The sequence below is a fragment of the Equus przewalskii genome, chromosome 9 (assembly GCF_037783145.1).
Source record: "Equus przewalskii isolate Varuska chromosome 9, EquPr2, whole genome shotgun sequence".
Taxonomy (NCBI): Eukaryota; Metazoa; Chordata; class Mammalia; order Perissodactyla; family Equidae; genus Equus; species Equus przewalskii.
The window spans coordinates 5,300,900-5,328,145 of record NC_091839.1 but is presented as its reverse complement, the minus strand read 5'-3'; the positions used below and the strand labels follow the sequence as shown (position 1 = coordinate 5,328,145).

The following is a 27,246-nucleotide window of genomic DNA, read 5'->3' as shown; positions in this document are numbered from 1 at the left end:
CATGTGTTATACTTCACAAGAAAAAAAGGGAAGAAACTGGGCGGGGGGGGGGGGGGTGCGCGAGGAGGAATTAACATCCTAAAGAGAATTCCAAGAATGTTACTCAAAGAGATTAACTTAATCCATAGTTTAAAAAGAGTAACAGGGATCTCTAAATCTAAATATATACGGTATTCTAAACATACTGTATTTTACACACAAAAAATGAAATATATAACTAGGTATACCTGAAATTTATATAATGTTATAAACCAATGTTACGGAAACAAAAAAATTAAAATTAAAATTAAAAAAATAAACATACTGTATTTTAAACTTCATGAATAAACTTTCACTTTAATCTGTTAGACTGCCACTCTTCATCCAAATTTTGAAAAAGGCAGAATTTCAGATATCAAATAACTCAACAAGTCAAAGACCAAACACCCAACTTTTAGCTCTGAAATTTGAAATAAGTGCCCAGTGTTGACTGGACAGTTATAAAATAGGTTTAGATTAGATACTGATAAGTAGAATAATACCAAGATTTGGCAAGTCCAGTTTTTGAAAACACAATTAAATTCCCAAACCTCTGTTAAACATTAAATAACTCATATTGCTTAAGAAAAAGCATATATTATGCATGTGGGATTAAATATCAAAGCCAGTAAGTACACACACAAACTCAATGATTAAAAAAGTCTTCTCACTGTTGTACTCACATTCTTATCAAGTCATGATACAAGAAACAAAGTTATGTTTGACATATGAATTTAACTATTACAGACTAATAATAGGTTGATTGGCTCCAGAAGCTGTTGAAAAGACAAATTTTTCAAAAATGTGGGTCATTAACAAATATAAACATTTTTAGGTTCTTCCATAAAAAAGTATATTCATGCATTTTTTAAAAGACTTACTACATTAGAAATCTTAAAAATGTGTGGATCTTCTTTGTGAGGAGCATAGGTAACACAACCAACTCACTGATAAGTCACTAAGCTAGGAAGACACCTTAAAACTCAGATTAGGTAAAACAATACTTTTTAAAAAATGGTTAAACCTCTTTAAGGAGAAATGCTGTTTTCAACCTGTATACGGCTCTCACCAAGAACCTTAAGAGAGCCTTTTCCATAATTTCATAAAGCCATAAAAATTAAAACATTATACAGTTAAACATCCACCTGGGGGGGGAAAAAACAAAAAGGAAGGAAACTAAGATAAAATAACTTAAGACTCCCTACTCGCGTAAGATTCGTCCCAACATGAGCGATATTAAAAAGGATCTACCAGAGCACCCAAAAAATGTCATTCTATACTCGTTTGATACTATGAAATGACTCTCCTATCAGCTAAAGATTAAAACCGTTTTCGCAGATGCAGAAAATTTTCTTCCTACCGCTGGACCTCCGTCCCCACCATGTCGCTCCTTCCACACCTCCACCAGATGTGCTGGGAAGATTCCCTTAGTTCTCTCGCTTCCCTCTCCTAAGTACTCCAAACTTGTAAGATTTCCTTTAAGATGAGGAGCTAAAGTTTATTTTCTTCCCGGCTTCCTGGCGGAGCGAAGGCTCAGCACGTGCGAACGGAAACAAAACCCACAGCGACGGTGGCGAAGCTGAACACCCCGGGCAGGGGGACCTCGCCCCCACGCCCCGCACCCCCGTCCCGGGGCGCCCGCCCACCACTCGCATCCGCCTTGTGAACGAGGATCCGGGATCCAGCTTGAACCCCCCTCTCCGGCGGGTTTCCAGAAGCGGGGTGGACGCGAGAGCAGCGAGCATTCTGAGAGCGGGGGTTGCACAACAGCTCCGAGCAGGGTTCCGGCTGAGCAGGTAAACAGCGCGGACGCCGAGGGGATGGGCCCGGCTCGACGGCGCCCGCGGCCACCGCCAACCCCAAGTTTGGGCTCCTTACTTACGGTTCACCTGAGGAACGCCGCCGCGAACCGGAATTAAGGACGGGATTTCTCCCAGGGGTGCTGCACAATCAGCAACTCAGCAGGGACTCAAGCTGGGCGGAAAAATTCTTTGGATACTCAGGCTTTGTTTCGTGGGAGGACGACAGAACCACCGAATTTCGGAGTTGGAAGACACGGGGCTCCGTGTTCTCCGGACCCTCCTCGGGCTTCGGGCCGCCCCGCCCGCCCCGCTCTCGGTCCCGTCGTGCCCGGGTGGAGGCGCGGACCTTCGGCGAGGAGGCCGCGGCCCGGCCCGCGACGCCGGGGCCCGGAGGGAGGGAAGGGAGCGGCCTCCGGAGGACGCCGGAGGGGGCGGGGGGCGAGAAGGCCGCGAGCACGGCGCAGCCCCGAGCGGCCGCCCGGCCCGGCCCGGCCCCGAGCCCGCCCCGACGTACCTTTGGCGAGGGCTACGGTGGAGTTCTCGGTGTCGATGGTGTAGAGGATGCCCTCGTAGCGGATCTCCGCCTTGGAGATAAGGCTGATCTTGCTGCCGATGTAAGGGGTGCCCCCGCTCATGGCGCCGCCGCCGCCGCCGCTCCGGCCGCTCGCAGAGAGGCAGATCCCGCGCCGCTGTCGCCGCTCCGCACGCCCGCTCGCTCCGTCGGCGCCTACAGCAGCCGCCTCAGACCCAACATGGCGGCGGCGCCGGCTCCGCTACCCTCCCCCAGCCTCCCGCCCTCAAGCCGCGGCGCGGCGGCGGCGGCGGCTGCAGCGGCGGCGGCGCGGGGTATGCTGGGCCGGCGAGGCTGCGTTCTCGCGAGACTCGGCCGGCTGCGGGCGGCTCCGCGCCGGTCCGCGGTCTCCCGGAGCCGCGCAGCGCCGCTTGGCCTGGTGTAGCACAGCTGTGCTCGCGCGGCCTGAGACGTGCGCCTCGTGGCGCCAGGACGCCGTGGGCTGGCCTGGAGGCGCGCGCGGCTCTCTGGATCTCAGCTGCGGCCTCGGCCATTTCCAGACCCGTTGTATCTTGTCCTGAGTCCCCTGTCTTCGCAAATGGGAATCCCTCTGCCTGGAGAGTTGCCCACCCGCCCCCCAGCTCCTGGCGAGCCCCTTTAAGACACGGTCCTTTCCCCTCTGAGGCATCTGCGCCTCTCCTGGGGCCCTCATGGCCGCATTACAGCATCTAACGCCCAGAGTACCCCTTCTACTCCCCTTTGCGGCTCCTGGAGCTGGGACTCAGTCCAGTACTTTCAAAGGGTCTCATCCGGGTTCTTGATTTTCAATGCCATTGTACACAAACCAATCCCAAATATTTGTCTGCACCTTTGATCAGTTCTGTGAGCTCCGGATTCACATAAGCCATTGCATCCTCAACCTCTCTAGTTGTATGTGTAACTGGCAACTTTGTCCAAAGCCGTACTCCCAGTTTCCCCTCTAAACCTAACCTTTCCCCACTGTTCACCACTGAGGAAACTGGTACTGTTTACTCAACTTCTCATCAATGGCGTCATCCTTGACTTCTCTCTCACTCCCACATGTGTTTGGACTGCAAACCCTGTCCATTCCACCTATAGAATGTACCCTGAATCTGATCGCTTCTCACCATCTCCATCCCTACTCCACAACAAGCCACCCTTGCTCTGGCCAAGATTATTGCGATAGCCTCCTAAAAAGTCCCCATACCTATGCCCTTGCCCCCAACACAGCAGCCAGAGGGATCTTTTAAAATCTAAGTCAGATCATGTACCTCCTCTACTCAGTACCCCTCTCCCCAATGATCTCATGTCACACAGAGGAAAAGCCAGACTCCTTACTTTGGCTTATAAAGACATGCATGATTTAGCCCCTTGTTGGGGCTTCACCATTCTGTTCTAGCCACTCTTCTTCACCCAGAACTGTTGCATTTCATTCAAATCTCCACTCCAGTGTCACCAGAGATGACTTTCCTTACTGTCCTGTTTAAAATAATATCACCCGCATCACACTACATATGCTTACTCTGCTTGCTGCTTCTTCATACTATTTATCTCTCCCCAAATTGTCTAATTATTTGCATGTGTCTGTCTCACTAGAATGTAAACGTTTTGAGGCAGGGATGTCATTTTGGTATGCTGTATGGTCAGAACCTCGTACAGCGCTGGCCCAGGGCAACTTCTCAGTAAATTGCTCTATAAATGAACAGCTGGATGAAGGCAGAGCACAGGCAAGATGTCTGGTGAGCTGAGTGAACAAATGGGGAGAAGCCTGGCCACACAGTGAGGGGAAAGCAGGGGAGAAGACTAGAGGCTGTGTTGGGCCTGGTGCACAATGGCTTCAAAGGAAGGCTAGGAAATACCTGCTTCAGTGCAAGGTTCCTGCCAGAGAGTTGAGCTTTTATTTCTGTTCTTTCCTCTCGGTTCCAGGCCTGGAACCCAGCTTATCTTCTCATGCTTCCTTTTCCATCTGTACACTGACAATTTCCAAATGTGCATCTTCCTTCGAGGTCTCCCAACTTCCAGGTCACACAAACTACATACTTACTAGATGCAATCATTTGGGTGTCCCACAGGCACTTCCAACTCAACATGTTCGAAACTATCTGCGTCTACTCCTCTCTTCCCCCCCAAATAAACCTGCCCTTTCTCTATGCTTCCAGCCCCCATCACCAGCCCCAGGACTCACCCAGGTGTCCAATCCTCAAAACAAGAATCCATATCTAGTTACACCCAATCAATCACCAATCTTGCTGATTCTGCTTTCTGTTTTGCGGTTCATGGTTTCCTGTACGCTAGGGCACCAGAACTATGCATAAATGCCCCTGACCAGTGTGGTAGCCCAGAGTGTATTATACATGGGAATCTCCAACTTATGTTCTGGAAAAAAGTTGAGAACTGTGACATATATCACTACCATAGCTTCCAAAAACCCAAATCCCATGTTGCTCCCCTGCTTAAGAGCCATTGATGATTTCTGGTAGCCTACAGAAAAAAATTACTTCCCCTTGGGCCAGCCTGGTGGCGTAGTGCTTAAGTTCTCGCATTCTTTGGCGGCTGGGCTTCACAGGTTCGGATTCCAGGCCTGAACATATTACTGCTCCTCAGGCCATGCTGAGGTGGCATCCCACATAAAATAGAGGAAGATTGGCACAGATGTTAGCTCAGGGTCAATCTTCCTCACAAACAAACAAACAAAAAAACCCAAAAACTTACGCTCCACTGAACATTTTCAGCAATAGAAGCTCTAGAATTTCTACATTGGAGGGGTTAAGGACAGGGAATCTAGTTGAAAGGAGAAATGGGGAAGATTGGAGGCTTATGCAAAGCTGTGTTTCTAGCTAGTTTCACTTACATTTGTCTTTGCTTAGTGAAGCTGGGGAGTGGTAGATGGCGGTGGAGAATGTGTAAGAACAGGTCTCCTGCCCCTCACTGTGTTTTGGCGTGGCTGCTGTTACTCACTGCAACTCCCAACATACTTTGCATGTCTTAGGCTCTGGCCACACTGAATTAATTGCTTCCCAAAACATGTGTTTCAAGCTCTCCCTCCTCTAATCATTCCTTCATCTCCTGATTGATATCTAAGGCTCTCAATCTCATCTCCACCTGACAGGCAAGATGCAAAGTCACCCTCACATGATAGATAAAAATGAGCTCAGAATAGATCAAAGACCTAAATGTAAGAGCTAAAATTATAAAACTCTTAGAAGAAAACATTAGGGTAAATCTTTGTGACCTGGATTAGGCACTAGTTTCTTAGATATGACACCAAAAGCTCAAGCAACCAAAGAAAAAATAGATAAATTGGACTTCACAAAAATTTAAAAACTTTTATACTTCAAAGACGTTATCAAGAAAGTAAAAAGACAACCCACAGAATGGGAGGAAATATTTGCAAATCAAGGATATGATAAGAGACTTGTGTCCAGAATATATAAAGAACTCTTACAACCAACAATAAAAACACAAATTAAATTGCCCAATTTAAAAATCAGCTAAGGATTTGTATAGACATTTCTCCAAAGAAGATATACAAATGGCTAAATAAGCTCAGAAAAAGATGCTTAACATCATTAATCATTCAGGAAATGCAAATCAAAACCACAATGAAATATTACTTCATACTTACTTGGATGGCTGTAATTAAAAATACGGACAATAATAAGTGTTAATGAGGATGTGGAGAAATTGGAGTCCTCAAATATTGCTGGTGGGGATGTGAAATAGTGCAGCCTCTTTGGAAAATAGTTTGACAGTTCCTCAAAAAGTCAAACATAGAATTACCATATGACACAACTGTCCCATTCTTAGGTACTTACTTAAGATAATTGAAAACACGTCCTCACAAAAAATCTTGTTCACAGATGTTTATAGCAGCATTATTTATAATAACCAGAGTGGAAACAACCCCAATAGCTATTAAGTGATGGATGGATAAACAAAATCTGGCATATCCATTCAGTGGGATGTTATCTAGCCATAGGAAGAAAAGAGGTACTGATGCATGCTACGACATGGATGAACCTTAAAAATGTCGTGCTTAGTGAAAGAAATCGGACATAAAAGGCCACATATTGTATGATTCCATTGATATGAAATATCCAGAATGGGAAAATCCACAGAGACATAAAATAGATTAGCAGATTAGGGGTCACCAGGGGCTGCAGGGTAGAAGTGTGGGGTAGGGATGGGGAGTGACTGCTAACGGGTGCAGAGTTTCTTTTTGGGGTGATGAAAATGTCTAGAATTAGTTAGAAGTGATGGTTGTACTACATTATAAATATGTTAAAACCCACTAAATTATACACTTTAAAAGGATGAATTTTATGGTATGTGAGTTGTATCATAATAAAAAATATTCAGTCTCATCCTATATGACCCTATTAAACTAAGGTTATGTGGCAACATGGGCACATGTTTGTAAGATGATGTTTAAATTAAAAAGCTGAATACAAAATTGTGTGAGCATAAAGACTTTTTTTTTCTTTATTTTCTTTATTTTTTTTGCTTTTTTATTTATTTTTTTGAGGAAGATTAGCCCTGAACTAACATCTGCCACCAATCCTCCTCTCTTTTCTGAGGAAGACTGGCCCTGAGCTAACATCCGTGCCCATCTTCCTCTACTTTTTTTTTTTATTAATGTTATGATAGATTACAACCTTGTGAGATTTCAGTTGTACATTATTGTTAGTCATGTTGTGGGTACACCTCTTCCCCCTTTGTGCCCTCCCCCCACCCCCCCTTTTCCCTGGTAACCACCGATCAGATCTCCTTGTCAATATGTTAACTTCCACCTATGAGTGGAGTCATATAGAGTTCGTCTTTCTCTGACTGGCTTATTTCGCTTAACATAATACCCTCGAGGTCCATCCACGTTGCTGCGAATGGGCCAATTTTGTCTTTTTTTATGGCTGAGTAGTATTCCATTGTGTATATATGCCATATCTTCTTTATCCAATCATCAGTTTCTGGGCATGTAGACTGGTTCCACGTCTTGGCTATTATAAATAATGCTGCAATGAACATAGGGGTGCAAGGGACTCTTGGGGTTTCTGATTTCAGGTTCTTAGGATAGATACCCAGTAATGGGATGGCTGGGTCATAGGGTATTTCTATTTTTAACTTTTTGAGAAATCTCCATACTGTTTTCCATAGTGGCTGTACCAGTTTGCATTCCCACCAACAGTGTATGAGGGTTCCTTTTTCTCCACAACCTCTCCAACATTTGTTGCTCTTGGTTTTGGATGTTTTTGCCAATCTAACGGGTGTAAGGTGGTATCTTAGTGTAGTTCTTCCTCTACTTTTTATATGTGGGACACCTGAGACAGCATGGTGTGCCAAGCGGTGCCGTGTCTGCACCTGGGATCTGAACTGGCGAACCCTGGGCCACCGACACGGAATGTGCGAACTTAACCGCTGCACCACCGGGCAGGCCCCGAGACTTTTTTAAAAGAAAAAAATGGGCAGCATGTGAAAATAAAGCAAGAAAGTAATAACTTCAAATTGCTGTTGTATCAAAGTATTAGATAAAAGATTTTATGGTAATTTTTTCTCTTTGTGTTCGTTAGATTTGTTTGGTTATCTATTGCTGCGTAACAAACTGCCCTAAAATTCAATAATTTAAAACTATTATTTTATTATATCTCACAACTTTATGAATCAGGAAGTTGAGCAAGGCTTGACTGAGCAATTCTGTTCCACGTAGTGTCAACTGGGATCATTAGGTGGCAGCTTACCTGGTCTAGAGGGTACAAGATGGCTTTGCGCACATGACTATTTGGCAGGAACAGCTAGAAGGCTGGGACTTCTACGACACTGTGAAGCCATCTTACCACTTTAAACTGTCAATTATCTTATTTGTGCGAATGTTCTCTTATTTGTGTTGAGTCTCTCTTAACTAGCAGCCAGATGCATGTTCTAAATGATGCAAAAGGAGAAGCAACTAACATCTACTGGAGGCCTACTTTGTGCCAGCTATTGGATCAGTCATGTTACATACATCAGAGGATCCACATCTTACATAGGGTTGAGTTCTAAACCCTGCATGTGTATTAGTTGGTTCTTCTCAGTAGTAAATGCAGAGACAGGAGTGAAAGAGGTCCATTGCAGGTAATGCCTGTGAAAGAGAAAAGAGAAAAGAAGCAGGATTGAGCAAGGAGACCCCCAGACTGTACTGCAGATCTGACAACCTAACAGGGAGTCCTGGAGCAAAAATTACTCTCTAGAATAGACCCACATCAGGCAGAAATGGTCAGGCCCTAGCACACCTGCTATGCTCTGTCATTGGCTGGGACTGCCCAGAAAGAGGGTTGATTTGGATTGAAAGCTGTCAGCTAATTGCACTCCAGCAGCATAGGAAGTTCTCTCTTGAAGTGGGTCAACAGTACCCTAAAGTCTTAGACTGCGATCACATCTTGCTTTACCAAGAGTTGGCGCACTTGGTCACTAGATTAGTTTCTCTTTTATGAGACTTTACATTCTTAGAGAGCTTTTGAGATTTTCTATTTCTTCTTAAATCAGTTTCATTAAGTTGTGTTTTTCAAGGAATTTGTCCACTTGATCTAAGTTGTGAAATGTATTGGCATAAACTTGTTCATAATATCCTGTTAATGTCCTTTTAACATCTGTAGGCTCTCTAGTGACACTTCCCCTGTAATTTGGGTCTTCTTTCTTTTTTCCCTTTATCAGTCTTGCCAGGAATTTATCAACTTTATTATCTTTTCAAAGAACCAGATTTAGTTTAGTTAATTTTATCTATTGTTTGTTTTCCATTTCATTGACTTCCTCTGTTATCTTCATTTCCCTCCTTCTACTTATTTTAGGTTTAATTTGCTCTTCTTTCCCCAACTTCTTAAGGTGGAAGCTTAAATTATAGTTATTAAACCATTCTTCTTTTATAGTATGAACATTTAAACCTATCTATTTCCTTCTAAGCACTATTTTAGCTGCATCCCACACAATTTATTATGTATTGTTTCCATTATTGTTCAGGTAGAAATATTTCCTAATGTCCTATTGTAATTGCTTCTTTGACTCATAAGTTATTTCAAAGTCTGTGGCATAATTCCCAAATTTGGGGGAATTTTCTTTTGTTAATAATTTCTCATTTATTTCCATCATGATCAGAAAGTATGCTCTGCGTGCAATCCTTTGAATTTATTGAGACTTGCTTTATAGCTCAATATCTTGATGAATGTTCCATGTGCACTCGAAAAGAATGTGTATTCTGTACTTATTGGGTGTAAAGTTCTTTAAATGGTAAGTCAAGTTGGTTGATAGTGTTCTTCAAATCTTCTGAATTGTTTTGTGTGTTCATTCTTTCAGTTACTCAATGAGGTATGTTAAAAATCTCTATGATTGTGGATTTATGTGTTTTTTATATCAACTTTTCTTCATTTATGTTATTAGGTGCATGTAGTTTGGACTGTTACTCTCTCCTGTTGAATCAACCCTCTTATAGTTATGAAATGTCTTTCTAGCTGGTCCTTGTCTTGAAGTCTACCTTGCCTGATACTAACAGAGCCATAACTGCTCTCTTATGACTAGTTTCTGCTTGGTATATCTTTTTAATTCTTTTAATTTCATCTATCTGTATCGTTTTTTTATAATATGTGCTTTGTAATAGCATATAATTAAATGTTTTTTTAAAAGATTTTATTTTTTTCCTTTTTCTCCCCAAAGCCCCCCAGTACATAGTTGTATATTCTTCGTTGTGGATCCTTCTAGTTGTGGCATGTGGGACGCTGCCTCAGCGTGGTTTGATGAGCAGCGCCATGTCCGCGCCCAGGATTCGAACCAACGAAACCCTGGGCCGCCTGCAGCGGAGTGCGCGAACTTAACCACTCGGCCACGGGGCCAGCCCCTAATTAAATGTTTTTATTCAGTTTGGCAGGTGCTAACTTTTACTTGCAGCATTTAGTCCATTTACATTTAATATAATCACTGATATGGTTAGGTTTAAGTTTAACATCTTGCTATATGTTTTCTTTCTTCTATCTTCTTTTTGTTTCTTTATTCCTTCTTTTCTGCTTTCTTTTGTATTAATCAAATATTTTTTATTTCTTTTTTCCTCCTCTATTGGATTTTTAGCTTTAACTTTTTGCAATTATATTAGTGGTTGCCCTAGAGATTATAAAATGCATTTGTAATTTACAGTAGTCTAGACAGAATTAGCTTTTTACTACTTTGCAAACAAGTAGGAACCTTAATACAATATAGTACTTAATACAATATAGTACTGTTTATATTCTCCCTCTGTGTTATCATGTATTTTACTTCTGCATATATTATAAGCCCCCACAAGACATTGCTGCTTTCTGTTTTAAAGAGCATATATATATATATGTATTTTTTTTAAAGATTGGCGCTTGAGCTAGCATCTGTTGCCAATCTTCTTCTTTTTTTTCTTCTTCTTCTCCCCACAGGCCCCCAGTACATAGTTGTATATTCTAGTTGTGAGTGCCTCTGGTTGTGCTATGTGGGACACTGCCTCAACATGCCATGTCTGCACCCAGGTTCCGAACCGGGGAAACCCTGGGCCGCCGAAGCAGAGCATGCAAACTTAACCATTCAGCCACGGGGCTGGTCCCCAATATATTTTTAATATAATTTTTAAAATAACCTGTTATGTTTACCCACGTAGTTATTCTTTCAATGACTACTCAGTCATTTTATCATTCTCCTGAATGTGATGAGTCTTTTTCTCTGGCTGAATTAGGGTTTTTCTCTTTATCTGTGGTTTTCAGAAGTTTGCCTGTGATGTCTTTAGGTATGGTCTTCATGTTTTTCTTGCTGGCTTGAGATTTGCTGCACTTATTGGATCCATGGATTGATATTTTTCAACAATTTTGGAAAGATTTCAATAATTAACTCTTCTTGTTGTATTTCTTCTGCCCCACTCTCTCTCTCTCTTTTTCCCTTCTGGGTCTCTAATTACACATATGTTAGACCTTTTGATGTTGTCCTATATGTCTCTCTTGATCTGTTCTTTTTCTTTTCTTTTTTTTCCTCTTTTTGCTTCATTTTGGGTAATTTCTTTTTTTTTTTAAAGATTTTATTTTTTTTTTTCTTTTTCTCCCCAAAGCACCCCAGTATATAGTTGTATATTCTTCGTTGTGGGTCCTTCTTGTTGTGGCATGTGGGACGCTGCCTCAGCCTGGTTTGATGAGCAGTGCCATGATTGCGCCCAGGATTCGAACCAACAAAACACTGGGCTGCCTGCGGTGGAGCGCAAGAACTTAACCACTCGGCCACGGGGCCAGCCCCCATTTTGAGTAATTTCTATTGAACTTTTTGTAGTTCATGGCTCATTTCTTCTGCTATTCCCAATCAGCGACTCATCCTGTCCAGTATTGTTTTTCTTTAGTTCTGCAATGTCCATTTGGATTTCTAAAGACCATCTATTTTTCTGCTGAAAATCTGCATCTTCCCATCCACTTTGTCCATCTTATCCTCTGATTTCTTTAACATATTTATAAGAGTTATCTTAAAGTCCTTTTCTGCTAATTCCAGAATCTGGGTCATATGAGGATTTGCATGTATTGATTGTTTTTCTCTTGGTTATGAGTCACATTTCTCTGCTTCTTTGCATCTCAAAATTTTTTATTGTATATTTGAACATTGTATTTAAAAGAACCAAAGTGACTGGAGCAAATATATTTCTACAGAGAGAGCAAATCTTTTCCTTGGTCAGTGTGCTAGGATGAGTGGCTGATCATTCAGATCCAATTAAGACTTGAGCTGAATTAGGGCTGGATTGCGGCTTTAGCTAGTTTCAGTTCACCTGGGCTTCAAATGTCTTAAGGGCAAGATATGATCTGCATGTCTTAGGGGCCCCTCCTTCCAGGGGGACGAGGACTCAAACATCAGGAGTTGATGGTGAGCGCTCTCTGCCTTTCAGTCCAGGCCCTAGCCTCCTGTACTGCCACTCATTTAACCAAAGAGGAGGAGGACTAGCTCTGTGTTTTGGGTTATTATATATTCTCACCTGTTGCTCTAGCCCACAGAGATGTTTAAAGTATTGGTAGTTTCTAGCCAAGCAGAGCCCTCTGACTGGGGCAGGCCCTATTATCTACCTGCCCATGTCCAGACTTGGCAAATGCCCCTAGTAGCCACTAATCTTTTCTCACTTTTGAAGTCTTGTCTCCCTTCTCTAGAGTTTGGTTCCTTTACACTAATTTGTGATATCTGTAAAAACAAATAGGATATTTTACTTTATCCATTTTTCCCTGTCTTTACAGTGGAAGTGGTGGTCTGTTATGACCTTTTACAGCCTAACTGGAAGTGGAATTTGGCAGATTTTTTGGCCATATTTATATCCACTGGGGATATGTCCATTATACCCTTAGGGAGGACCTCACAGGCAGTTTTTCCTCCAAAGTTGGGATAGACTGCTAGTGCTTCAGTTCAATGACATATGACATTGTTGGCTTGCATTTAAGGATTACGTTTTTTGGAAAATATGTCCCTTCAAACGCCAGAACCACTCTCAGTACAGTGAGATTTTTATTTACTCATTTTATGAGAGACACACTGAAACTGAGACAAATTAATGATGCTTTGGAGGATGTCTCCTGTATCATATTTGCTCGGGGGTGCATGCACATTGAGTGGAACTGTTACTGACTTCTCTCTCTCCCGCTTGCTCTTTTCAGAGCATGATCATTGAATTTACGTTATTAAATGCACAAATGATACACTGTCATTGTTTGCTGCCTTTTAATTAACAGTAGCCCTCTGAGTTACATGTTTTCATTCCTAAATTTAAAATGAGGAAACTGCGGCTTAGAGAAGTCAAGTAACTTAGATCCAGGATTAAGATGAGAATCATGGATTTCAACCAAGTCTGTATGATTTCATTATATATGTGCTATACACTATTCTAGAATGGCAAAGAGAATTTTTCATCAAGTGACAATTCAAGTAGATGGCACTGCTTGCCTGGAGATTTGTGTTGAAAATTCTGATGTTGAGTCTGAGACCATCAGGACCTTGTGAAAATGATCAATTATCAGCATCTTCAATGGACACAGGGTGGAAGAGAGGTGAAACCAGTTCCAAATCTCTATCTATACCATCTGCCTCCTGGTAAATGCAGTGAGAGTACATATGGTAAAGTGCTTTGTAAACTAAATAGCACTATATAATTAGTTATATTATTCTTATCATAACTCAAATATTTGTCAATAGAAATAGGTAAGAAGTGTATGTGATTGGAAAGTAAGAAAAATCATGGAAATTAATGTATAATGTATTTATTTGTGGAAAAATATGTCTAAAATGCTAATCTGATGATGCCAGACCTGGCCCTTAAGCCCACCCCTCAAAGTCCTCAATGGCTCTCATCTCTCTCTGTTCTTAGAATAACCTTGGGTCTGTTGTTCACAAGACCCTGTGTGAATTGGCTCCTGCTTAACTCTTCCGTCTCACCTCTTGCCATTCCCCTGTATTGTCCCCCATTCTCTCCACTCCTCAGCCTCTGATCTACATTCCAGGAGCCACATTAACCTCCTCTCAGATTCTCCCTCTGAGCCTTCCCACCGCAGCTCTCCGTCTAGATGTCACTTCAGTCCAGGAGCCTTCTCACTGCTGTCCTGAGAGCTGTCATCTGAGAGAGTTGCTCCTCCCACATGATCCTATCTAACCTGTACTAACTCTGCCTTTCCACCAATCACACTGTAGTGCAATTATCTATTTACTTGTCTATACTACCTGGACATGACCCTCAAGGACCTGGTCAGGGAGGGTGCTACCTCCCTGGTCAGGCACACCAGTTGCCCGGCACCTTCCTCCTCTGACAGGGACAATAACACTTCCCAGAAGCCTTCTAGGACTAAGGGCTCTTTACTCAGTAGTTATCCCCTTGAAAGAGTCTTGGCCCAGGAGGCTTGGACGGCCAGCTCCCTTTTGACAAAGCAGGCAAGCCCAATGGTGTTCCTCTCTCTCTGCCCCGCATCTGTGCATTCAGGCCTTTCTTGGCCATTAGATGTATATTTCTCCCAAAACAAGTGCCCTAGGAAGCAGGAAAGCATGGCTTTACTGACTCCAGAGAAGAGGATGGGACCTGCTGATGGAAGAGCATGCCCTGTGGGTTCCATGTTCCCCAGGTGGCCTGCCTACTGTGGCTACACTCCTTTGGTGAGTCTTTCTAGGCCTTCTGTCTTGACAAAGTTTCTCTTCCTCCTGGAGGAAAGAGAAAGTCTTGATGTGAGACTGTGTTTTGTCGAGGAATAAATGAGACCTGGGTGGATCCAGCAGGCAGAGGGATAGCCTTGATCTCCTCCTCAGACCAGAGGTGGCGAACGGGGCCAGACCATGACTTACAAAGAGCAGAAGCAATGACCTGAGCAGAAGGGATTAAGAGGAGGTGAGGCACAGCTGAAGGTAAAGTGAACCCAGTGCCATATAACACATGCGCTGTAGGCTAGGAGGAGAGGATCGTGGAAAAGACAGAGAAAACACAAGCACAGACAACAGAAAGATCAAGTCAGACATGTGTGGATTTGGGACCCGGCAAGGAATGATGAAGAGAAAGCCTGTTTCTCAGGCCATATTTGGAGATTCCCGGACTGACCATGACCTCCAGCCATGCTTTGGACTGCAGGAAGAACCCTGCAGGGTCGCAATCAAGAATATCCTATCCAGGACCGCAAGAGGAAATGTGCTGAGTGCCAACTCAAGGTCTGAGAAGATTTCAGACAAAGTGAAAAAGAAAAAGAAAAGAGAAAATACAGAGAGAGAGAAAGAGCCGTTTCCAAGGAACAACCCTTGCCCTAAAGAACCCCCACCCCTACTCTCTGGGGACTGACTTCTCAGGAAATAGTGGTTGCCAGGAGATGAGGTGCTGGCCGGCCAAAAGAGACAGCTCAACCGGCGGTGGGTCAGTTGTGTCTTCACCATCAAGTGAGCAGTTGAGTCCACCTAGCCATCCCAAAGTGACTCTCCTCTTCTTGATCGTGTTACTTTGGCGATTGGGGGAAGGAGGTGGAAGGGTGGCGCTGGAGTCCTGAGCACCTTCTCTGAGCTCTTTGGCCATTTTTCCTCCAAGTGTAAAGTTAGTTCCTGATCAGCTCTTCTCGTGTTCTTGTGTTTGGATAGGTATGTCTCAGGATGGAGAGGGGCTTCCTTGACAATGGCCGGTCCGAAACCATCGCCAAGCGGGGCGCGCCTTAAGAAAACCCAGGAGAGACTTCAATGAGGAAGGACAAAACAGTTCACACTCAGCCACACAACTGAAAGAGAGCAACATAGCCACGAGGTGACTGGGAGGAATGGGGACGGCAGGGTGCCCAGGCCCAGCAGGCAAGCCTCGTCCCTCCTCCGGGAGGGGTGGCTCCCTGGGCTCGGCCTGTGGCTCCAGGTGCTGAAGGCCCTGGTGAGCAAAGCCACCCAAAAGCACACAGGCAGTCTCCTCTTGGGCTCACAGGGCAGAGCTCTTTCGAGACAGTCCCAGGCACAGCGTCAAGGCCAACTTGAGGAAAGGAGACCCCTGCTAGGCTCCTGATCCTGCTGAGTCAGCCAGGTCCTGCCCAGCCTTGCTTCACTCTTGGGAGCCCCAAGCACACAGCCATCTGTCTTTTCATCTTTCCTTCCTTCCATCTATCCATGCATCTGCAGCACCCACTGGAGGACACAGGCCACAGCCCCACCTGGGGCACAGACCACAATGTGTGCCTGCCCGCCACCAGATGGCGCTCCTGCTCCCTCAGAACCTGGGGACACATCGCTTAGCAACAGTGGTGGTCATTGTGAGGCCAGAGGCCGTGGTTGCCCGTGCCTGAGCAGTTGGGGGTAGGCTTCAACTCCAGGAAGCTAGGCTCTCAGAGGATGGGGAGAGGAGGAAGGATGGGAGAGGGTTCAGGTGGGAGAGCTCGCCTGCCTTCTCCTGAGTTTCCCTGAGATCCCTGACCTCTGGTTTGATGCCGCCCTCACAGTTCCTGTGGTGGTGGCTGGACTTGATGGCGAGAAGCAGATACATTGGGCACCTCTGTAGACCCGAATCCTGACCTGGGGGGGTGGGATTGGGGGATTGGGTCAGATTGAGGGGGATAAAATCTGGTGAAGCAGGGTCCATAAAGATCCCTGAGACTTGCTGGTAGTGAGTGTCATGTCAACTGAAAATCCATGTCCATGAGACCAGTGCCTCCTCTAGACAGGGGCAGAGGAGGCCCATGCCCTGGTGCCACACCCCAGGGGACCCTGCCTCTCCCAAGGCCTTCCAGGAAACTGTTGCAAACCCCTTCCTCCTCCATCCCTTTCCCCACCTTTGTCCCCCTCACTCCTCCCACCACCACCCCTACCATCCTTAGGGTACCTGGGCATGGCCGTGAAGGGCGCTACTTCCCAAGTAGGGCACACCAGTTACCTGGCACCCTCCTTCTTGGACAGGAGTGATGATATTTCCTAGAGGCCACGTTCCAGGGCTCTTTTCTCCATAGTTGTCCCCCTGACAGGTTCTTGCTCCAGTTAGCGGGGACTGCTAGACTCCCTTTGACAAAGCAGGCAAATCATATGATTCTCCTCTCTGTCCTTCATCTGTGTCCTTGGGGAGAGGGCCATGGAATACCTCCCTTTGACGTGTGTAGAGGAGGCCACTTCCTGGCTGCACAGTTTAGGGGAGTCTGTCCCTTCCTGTGCTTCTCTGGAAACATTAGAAGTTCCTCTTTATGTCTGTAGGCCTGACCAAGTTGAGCCTGGCCATGGGGGGTGCTGCCTAAGTAGGGGCAGCAGTTTGGGCAGGCACTTTCTTTATTTTTCAGGGTCTCTTCTACCTCCCAGAATCTTCCGTAGCCAGGGCTCTTTTTCTATTACTGGCTGTTGTTAGAGTCTATCTTCAGGTAGCTGTAACCCTGGGTGTTGTTTTAAAAAGGAGAAAAGACAGATGTTACTAACGTCCCTGTTCCCTGCATGTATTTACATCACGGGTTGACTAGGTTCTGACTTTCTCTTAATGGTTCTTACAACCTCTCTAGTCTCCCAACCCCTCTCTTAGCTGTTCAGAATTTCTCCATGAGAAATGCCCTTGGCGTCAAAAAGAATGGGTACCACCTACATAAAGGGCACATTCCAGGGTGCTGGAATTTCCTCCTGAAATGAAGGAAATTCTACATGCTTGTTGGTTTTCTCTGACTTTCTTGTTTTTCTCGCTGACATGTGCTTTCCTTTTCCATGCACATGCTGCCTAGTAGAGTTCATATGCCTTTCATTTCACTAATTTGTAGGGGTGGATGGCAGTGAAGGGGGATTGGTGATGCCAGACCCTGCCCACTGCCTGTTTCTCTCCTACCTACTGCTTACATATTCATTCGGCAAGTCTTAAGAGTGTGTGTTTAGTGGAGTTTCTTTCTCTGTAGGAAATATTAAGACTTTTATTTTACATATTATCTTCTACAGAAGAATTAGGCCTTGATAGAATTAGATTCCATATATATATATCTGATCTTGAAAGATGTACTTTTAATACAAGGTGTCAACCTTCAAAAACAGAAACCAGTTTAAGAGGCAAAGCATTTATTTGGGATCAAAGAATTGCAATTTGGGGAGCACAGATTCGGGTAGAAACCTAAATAGTGTCCCACTAGGGAGTAAAAGTCCGGCGCTTTTAAAGGTAAACAAGGGAGGTTGTATAAAGAATTTTAATTGGAGTTGGAGGCAGGGAGCTAGTCTTGGATAACGTTGATTGACTATTGATTTTATCTTCAGAAAGTCCACAATCCTCAGTCTTTATGATCAGGATGTCTGTTCTCCTGTGGACTTCTCAAACAATTGCCTATAAAACAATTGCCATTTTGGCCCAGTCCAAGGTTCAAGAGAGCGAAGCAGTTTCTCTGGAAAGGCCTCCAAATCCATTTTAAAATGGCTCCGCTAAAGTCAATTTTGACAAAGGCAAAGTAGAAGCTATTTGTTCTGGTGACTAAGTGAGGAGAACTTCCATTAAGAGAATATCAGGCTTAGGTATTGACTATTTTTATAACAGCGAGTTTTAGATTAAGAGAATACAGTAGTAAGAACCGTGTTGGCTTGGAATTTGCCCGTGTGACTTTGTGTCAGGTGAAACTCTACAAGCCTTAGTAGTCCTTGGTGGTTAATAGTCTGATTCTGGAATTTGATCTCACCTGGGTCTTAATTGTAGCTCAGTCATTTACCACCTGTGGGCACCTGGGCCATTTACTTAAACTCTTTTTGGAATTTTTTTGTCATCTTTAAGATAGTGATTTTGTAGTAAAGTGTTTAAGTTTACCTAAAGAGAGTTCTGGCTTTTCTATTTGGCTCCTGGGACATAATCTCTACCCCCTTGGAATGTTTTGCCTGATAAAAGTGTCTTCGTTTACCTGGGGGCCTTGGGTTAGGCAGATGTTATTGACACGGTTGGTTAGGGTACGGGCCTTGGGCCAAGCCAAATAATAACAATATGATTTAGGTGGAGGCTTTGGGTCACACCAACGAGTGATTTATGGTCAGAGCTTGGGTCACATAGTCAACTTCCAGAGATCTGTCAATATAGGCAATATTTATATATAGCGGGCAATAAATAGGCAATTGACCATGGAGTTTTGATAAAGACTTTGATACCAAGGCTCAAGTGAGCTTCCTTTGTTAGCAATAATCAGTGTGTATCGTCACACGTCAATGCTGGGATTAGTAACTTGCCCATGGCGCCATGAGAAGAGGATAATTGGAAGCTCTGTTTGGAACTTTCCTGGTGACTGCCTAATGCACTTCTTCCCTTGACTGATTTTAATCTTTACCCTTTAACTGTAATAAACTGTAGCCATGAGTATAACAGCTTTTAGTTCTCTGAATCCTTCTAGTGATTTATTGAATTAAAGGGTGGTGTTAGGGATTCCCAAACTGGCAATTGTTGTTAGAAGTGAAGGTGGTCTTGTGGTCCATTCCGTATATTCACAGTTAGCTAACATCGTAGTTGGCATCAGAGATGGGATTTGTTAGAAGGACCCTGACTCAGTAAAACATGTAGTTTGAGAAGGAAAAAGATGAAGAGGTGACTTATGATGAACTTGGCTTCCTGGATGGCCACCGGTCGACCATGGTATTGCAACTGCTGCCATGCTGTATCAGTTACTGGAGGTAAAAGTTACCAATGGAATTTGCAAATGATGGACCCAAAACCTAAAAATAAGGCACAATAGATGGGTAAGAAAATGCAAAATAACAAGAAACAAACAAAGTATACAATCCCTTGGTCATTGTTATCTGTAATAACTAAAATGCATGTAAAGAAAATGTTTGGGCAAATGCTAATGCTGGGCCAAGCTCAAATTCCTGCCCTTTTAAGCTACTACCAACCAGCCTGAGGGCTGGTATCAACGGGAAAAGTTAAAGTAAAAGTAAAGAAAATGTTGGAGTGGATCTTCATGCTGAGAAAGCTTGGATTCTGGCTGGTCTCAGGGCTGCTATTGAAGGAAAAAGTTACGCTGAAACAACAGGTAGAGAAAAAAGAGTGATTTTTAAGAGAACAAGGAAGGAGAAGGGGTAAGTCAAGGGACTTGTTCCAGCAGAGTAGAAATCTTTGAATAGTTATCAACAAATGGAATGGGGGCCGGCCCGGTGGCGCAGTGGTTAAGCTTGCACATTCCACTTTGGCAGCCCGGGGTTCGCCAGTTCAGATCCTGGGTGCAGACATGGCACTGCTTGGTAAGCCATGCTGTGGTAGGCGTCCCACATATAAAGTAGAGGAAGATGGGCACGGATGTTAGCTCAGGGCCAGTCTCCCTCAGCAAAAAGAGAAGGATTGGCAGCAGATGTTAACTCAGGGCTAATCTTCCACCAAAAAAAAAGAAAGAAAGAAATGAAATGAATAAAGCAAACATTGATTGGGGCAAAACAAACATCTTAATACAGCAGTGTCTGTGGTTGGGAGGACAGATGGTCACCCCTCCTGGTCCCTCAACATTGAAGAATTCTAACCAAATCTCTATTTAACCTAGTTTAGAGGAATCTAAAAAGCCAGAATGCAAAGATGCCAATTGAAAACCTGACTCCAATCTTGGGGGCAGGGGTCGGAGAGGGGGACTGCAATCTAATTAGTATAAGAAGTGATGAAAGCAGCAGGGTCTTTTGGTCTGACCCTGCATAAGGACTGCAGGCTATAGGCACATGAGTGGGCAAAATTGTCACAGGATGGAGCAAGGCTTTTCCTGGACTCCTTGACACGAGGCATTCCGATTCCAAAACGTGTTGGTGAAGTCCTAATGGGCACTACAGTTAGATTGCCTGGATATAGAGACACAACGGTTGATTGCATTAAGGTGAATGTTAGGATGAAAGTTGGGCTGTTTGAACAAACTTTCTGTGAAGGGGATGTGTCTCCTTTAGCCTAATTTATTATGGGGATGAGTGTTTGTCTTACCAAGAGTGCTTCCTCTACCTAGTATTGTAAAACGGAAGGCATATAAATCTGCCCTTCTGCTAGTGTTGATTGCACATGTTAGCATAACATGTAAGCAGTAAGATTGCCCACGCCCACCCAGGTTATTATTTTGAAACAGTATAGAATGTCTGGTGGATAAAAAGAGATTCTCTTTAATGAATGCCCTGTTAGGAGTTGGAGTGTTGGTACTGACAAATTCTGTGCAATAGTGCTGTGTGGATCACAGACTGGGGCTTCAATAAAAGCCAATGAGTGCCACCCAGTGATGACCACTGGGATTTTGGAACAGAAAACTTCCATATAGGAGATAACTAGCTGACTGTTGTGCCTTGAGATTGCCCCTATGACTGAAGGACATAAAAGAATCCTGAAACCTTAAATACCCATAATGTCTTGGGTGACGTTGGAGAAACACTCTTAACAAGGAAGGTGGCGACTAGAAGAATTTCATAGTAAAATGGAAATGGTTTGTGCAGGAACATGCCACTGGGGCAATGCACTTAAGAGATACTTCCTGTATTCATAAGCAGGGCTTCTTTTCCCCTCGGGCTGACTTTGGAAATATGCGAGGAGCTGCCAGATCCTATGATCACATGGGCAATGCCCTATGAACAGCTTTGTATTGATCAACACAGAGCTGCTTGGTTTATGAATGTTGGTTCCAAGATGAACCAACAGCATCCTGTTTGGAAGGTCACCACTCTGATTGAAGAAGCTGAAAACAAACTAACTCAGTGGGCTGAATTACATGCTATTTGCCCTGCGTTTGGGTTTTTACACATGGGCAGTGGCCAGTGAGGTGCCCATATGGTCAGGTAGATGACAAATGGAAAACTGGCTTATTAAAAAGATCCCTAATGGGGCATGACCCTATGAAAATCACTGTAGGAATTTAGGGGTACATTAAAGTAGGACATATGAGTACCCATCAGAAGACCCTCCTTCTAGGATTGGAAGTTGATTGGCAAGTGGATATACTGGTGTGCTCACTCGAAGTGGCCGACTGAGTCTATAGAATGAGTGGACATGGGGTGCTCCAGCAATCCAGAGATGGGCTGAGTCTGGACATATTCCTCCTGCACCACCTGAGGCATAAAATGCTAACAACAACTATTCTGTCAGCCAGCAAGAAAGAGACTGTAGAGGGCTGGTGGGCAGCCTCTCTGCAGTGAAGACCTCATACATAGCTGGCAAATTGGACTGAGGCTGGTAGTCCATGGAGGCTACAAATGGGTTCTGACAGGAATAGATGCTTACTTGGGACTGGGCCTTTCATATCTGAGAGTAGATGCAAATGCCTAAAATCCAATAAAAGGACTGAAACAGAAGATATTGTACCAATTTAGACTACTGAGTTACATTTCTTCAGACCAAGGGATACATTTTCAGTCCATAATGTCCAAAAGAGATATCACATCAAGTGGACATATCATGTTTCATATCATGAATAGCAATGGTTTGATAGAGAATGGGGACAGGCCATTGAAACACTTGTTGTCTAAAGCAGGGGGTGGGGAATAAAGGCATGAAGGGTTGGCTTACATTCCTTCAGAAGTGTGTGCTCACACTCAAAATTAGGAGGGCCAGTGGAGGGTCCCCAATGGATGGATTCCTCTGCTCTTCTGGGGAATCTGGGGAACAGGGTGTGGGGGAGGATGCTGGTACGATTATACAATCCTTCCCCACATCACCTCAACTTTCTTTTTTCCTACCTGATGTAGCAGTCCAGGACCAGGGTGCAAATCTGGGTGCTGGAAGCAGGGATGATCCTTAAGCAAATAACTGTAACTAGGCCTTTAAACCTTTATGTCAGAATTCCCAAGGGCCTGATAGAGTGGGTTGTACCTTCACTCCATCTGGCAAAACTGGGCTTGATGGGGAATGTGTCTGTATTGCCTAGTGATCCAGATATCCCATTAGCTCTGTATCAATATAAGCTTTCCCCATATAACAGGAGCGGACTGAAGGGGAGGCACTTTCTAGACTAGTGTATTAGTTTGCTAGGGCTGCCATAACAAAATATCAGACTAGGTTGCTTAAACGATAGAAATGCATTTTCTCACAGTTCTGGAGGCTGGAAGTCCAAGATCAAGGTGTCATCAGGTTTGGTTTCTCCTGAGGCCTCTCTCCTTGCTTTTGCAGACAGTGTCTTCTCAGTGTGTCCTCACCTGGCCTTTTCTCTTTGTGTGCATATCCCTGATGTCTTTTCCTATTTTTATAAGGACAGTGGTTGTCTTGGATTAGGTCCCCACACTTATGACCTCATTTTACCTTAATTACCTCTTTAAAGGCTGTATCTCAAAATACAGTCATGTTGGAGGTTAGAGTTTCAACACATGAATTTTAAGGGGCATAACTGGTATTGTTGCTAAAAATCTGGACCAGCCCAATGCCTGACCCTAACATCTCTTACAAAGGTAGAAGAGTTTTAGTAAAATGATAGAGGGAGAGAAGGGGGAATAATAACTGAGGGTAAAGGAAAGAATGACTAAGTGGATTATGCAGTGAGTGAATTCAATATTACACTGGTGTCTCAAGAAACACTCAGAGTAATAGAGGGTATTCTCTCTTAGGTCAATTATAATAGATGCATGAAAGGGTGAAGCCATATGTTGCCACGACCACTCATGCTTTTGGAACCTGAAAAGTCAAATTGAAGCCTGAAAACCTCAGTGACATTACTCTGGAAGATGTTTTGGTCATACAATATGATGATGGACTGGATACATTGTTAATGACCAAATGGGACTCTAATAATTTGCCAGTATCTTTTGACTTTTGTTTTTCATATTGCATCTGCTGTGATGTGGTATAACACTGGCCTTGTTGATAAAAGTAAACTACCTTATGTAAACAAGCCTTATGATGGGACCGGTGTTGATGATCAAATGTATTGGGAGCTTGAGCTAAAGCCTCCTTAGGATGTACTACTGATGGAAAATGACCTGAAGAAGAACTGGATTTAGCCAACCATCAACTAATTTCTATGCTAAACAGTTCAGCATAAATTAATTATAAGGTACAAATAGTGGTTGATCAAGGGGTAAAAAGAGTAATCAAATTAGTACAAAAATATGAAAATGTAAAATGGCTTTATAGAATGGATTAGTTATTTCCTTAAATCTATCCCTACCTCACACTAGCTCCTCAGAATATAAGACAAAAGATGATTGTTTTGCTATGAGAGTCTTAGCCAAAAGCCAGGAGGTGGCCTGTGTAGTAAAGAATTTAACCTTACCCAAAAGAACGTCTGGCATTTGCCCTTGGCTCCTGGAAAGTATCTTTAAGCCTTTGGAATGTCCTACCCTATAAAAGCATCTTTGTCTATCTGGAGGTGTGGGGCCATCCAGAGAGTAACCAAGTGTTTGAAGGTGGGAGTTTTGAGCTAGACCAACTGTAATTTAGGCTGGGGACTTGGGAACTTTTGGTGATTTCATATCATTTGAACTCTGGAGGGGATGGAGCCTGAGGTCAGCCATGTGGACAGTCAACCATGGAGTCCCAGGAAAGACTCTGGACACTAATGCATGGGTGTTTCCCTGACAATACTCAGTGCATATTGTTGCACAGCAATGCCGGGAAAGTAATACTGAGCCTGATTCCATGAGGAGAGGACAACTCGAAGCTCTGCATTTGGAACTTTCCTGGTCTTTGCTCTATGTAATTCTTCCCCTGGCTGATTTTAATTTGTGTCCTTTAGCTGTAATAATCTATAACCATGAGTATAAAAACTTTCACTTAGTTCTGTGTCCTTCTAGAAAATTATCGAACCTAAGGGTGGTCTTGGGGACCCTCTAACTTAGAAGAAGAACTGGATTTAGCCAACCATCAGCCATCGTAATAAATTAGAAGTGAGGGTACTCTTGTGAGCTGTTCCTAACCTGGCAGTTAGCTAATTTTGCATTAAACTATTAATGGAATTGGTATAACTATTCAATAATTTGTCAGAATAAAGAATAATCAGTTTCTCTGAGGCTCTTCTGGCTTTCACTAACAGTTTCCTCAAAGGCTTTCCAGGTTTGCCCACTCTCTTGTTTTTATGGCAGCACCCCACTTCCATTTGTCAAAACTCATGAAACTTCATACTTAAAAGCAGTGCACATTATTTTGTGTAAGTTATACCACACTAAAGTTGATTTAAGAGATACAGGATGGATACAAAAATAACTACAATTATTACATTGAAAGACATCAAAGAGATTTCAGTTTTGGCAAAGAATGGGAACTCTTATAAAAGGAAAAAGATCCAAATGGTATTGTTACTACTAAAAATCAGGGTTCTCTTGCCTGAAGCCTATTAAAAACCAATTAATTATGGCATCAGCTTTTAGAGGATAAGTCAGCTTTATTCTGCGAGGTTGATCTGCAGGGAGATGGGGGGGGGGGTGTGTGCCCTCAGATCTGTCTCCCAGATTCAGGATTTGGGGCAAAATTTAAGAGGTTAGGGAGAAAAGGCTGGCATGTGGAAACACTGGTGGGGCAGGTTTTGATAGGTGGGCTTCTAAATGTTTGTGACAGGGTTCTAAACATTTACAATGAGGTTCTAAACTTTTATGATAGGGTTCTATACACTTATGATGAGGTGGGGAGGGAATATTAACACTGGGTCTTCTTGAATGAGGGACCCATCACTTCTGATAAGAGCCGGACTTTTTTTTTTTTTGAGGAAGATTAACCCTGAGCTAACTGCTGCCAATCCTCCTCTTTTTGCTGAGGAAGACTGGCCCTGAACTAACATCCATGCCCATCTTCCTCTACTTTATACGTGGGGTGCCTACCACAGCATGGCTTTTGCCAAGCGGTGCCATGTCTGCACCCAGGATCCGAACTGGCATACCCCAGGCCACTGAGAAGCAGACCGTGTGAACTTAACTGCTATGCCACCGGGCCAGCCCTGAGCCTGACTTTTAAGTACCAGTCATGTCCTGGTCCTTTGGTTCCATGTGGAGGAGAATCTTTGGTTCCGAGGCTATTTCAGGTCAAGATTTCTTCTTCTGTGCATGCTCTGGCTACATGACTTTGCAAATTTTCTGAAAAGCAGTTCTTAATCACTCTGTTGATAAGAGATGGGGCCTGTTGAACTGGTCCTGGAGGGCCCGTGGTTACAAGTCCCCCCATTTTAGTGTTCATTTCTCAATCTTGAGGGATATAGGGTGATGATTGCTCTAGCTTCTTTCTCCTAACAAGGAGCATAGGTTGTTCCATCTCATTGAACCAGTCTCTTAGTAAGATGGTGATGCAGGTGGGCTTCCAAAGTTAGGCGTATATCATGTAAAAAAGTAATCAGGTATTTAATGAGGAGTATTTCTAGAGAAACAAAAAGGAAAACAAAGTTAATGGTGGGAGCAAATTATAAACCAGTTTCTGAGCCCAGGGACCAGCCAATCAAAAGGTTTCCAAATGTCAAGGTCATAGCATCTTTTGCAGTTTGAAATGTCTTTGATGATGTCACCAAGTGTTCAGGTATCTTTCTGAGTGGCTTACACAGCAACAGGCATGAATTGCTCTTAAGTTTATGTCAAGTTGTCCAGATTCAGTTTTCAGGGCTTCAGGAAAAAGGGTAGTTTCAGTTCTCAATGATTCCAAATGAAAGTGATGGAAAAATTTGAAAACATCAGTTTGGAGATTTGTAGCCAGATATTTCAAGAGACTAGAATTCAGGATCCAGTCCAGTTTATAGATAGAAAACAAAAACCTCAAAGACAATTACCAGAACTAGAACTTAATATCCATGAATGTGTACTATAGTTTCTGTTGAAACATAATTTTTCTCTCCAAAATCATTTTTACCAAACATAGCCAAATTAGAACTAATTGGTTGCCAAAATAAGTCTAGTTTCAATAAACTTGGCCCAATTATTCACATAAGTACAGCAAAAATAGCAGTTGATCATATAGGCTCTTTTAAATCTGCTTTGCTAGAACTTTTCACAAGGAATCTCAGATTGAACTTTAAAGGCCTCTTGAGACCAGGAAAAACCAAGCCAAGGACTTGTTATCAGACTCTGCCTGCAATACCTATAGATTTGGGTGAATTCCTTTCTTCTCTTGAGGTTCTCCAAAATATCCTGAGATTCTGTGCACCTATCAATGAAGTGACCTTCTTTACTCACCTGGTAAGACTTAGGGGAACCTGTAAGCCAGGTACAAGGCCAATATTTCCAAGTGACTTTATTCCATGAAGTCAATCTTTGTCCCTTAGCTGTCTTGTTATATCTGAGTCTGCTGGTTTCTCTCAAGTATGACATTCCAGTCAAAGCTCTAGCAATATAACTAATGTTTTCCCTTGTGTCCTGTTATGAGGAGAACAGATTCTTATTGAACTTATGCAAATAACTGTATTGCCGTGAAAACAATGCCACTCACTAAGAGTTTCCAAATTCTGGAAGGATCAGGTAGGGAGAAAAAAGATAAATGTTTCAATTCTACTTACAAAGGTGCAATTTACCAAATTGCTATAAGTTATATTTAGCTCAGGAGAACAGAGAAAAAGGTCTCCTTAAATCTGG

At 43.5% G+C, this 27,246-nt stretch overlaps 1 protein-coding gene and 1 long non-coding RNA gene across 8 annotated transcripts in view; one reads left to right on the top strand and one right to left on the bottom strand.

The window, feature by feature from the left end:
- Positions 1-2,810, bottom strand: part of LSM14A (LSM14A mRNA processing body assembly factor) — a 98,754-nt gene extending 95,944 nt beyond the window's left edge. For 3 of the 7 annotated variants that reach the window (XM_070557359.1, XM_070557358.1, XM_070557357.1), the window contains exon 1: positions 2,335-2,670. In XM_070557359.1, the coding sequence (XP_070413460.1) occupies positions 2,335-2,455 (121 nt within the window). In that variant the 5' untranslated portion in view covers positions 2,456-2,670. Of the gene's footprint in view, positions 1-2,334 lie in introns of all 7 variants that reach the window. The other 4 variants (XM_070557356.1, XM_070557353.1, XM_070557354.1 and 1 more) reach the window with 3 other exon arrangements.
- LOC139073452 (uncharacterized) lies at positions 1,585-24,704 on the top strand. The gene is made up of 3 exons (XR_011522204.1): positions 1,585-1,814; positions 15,445-15,604; positions 23,311-24,704. It is a non-coding gene; the product is annotated as an uncharacterized lncRNA (long non-coding RNA).
- The last annotated feature ends 2,542 nt before the right edge of the window (positions 24,705-27,246 follow it).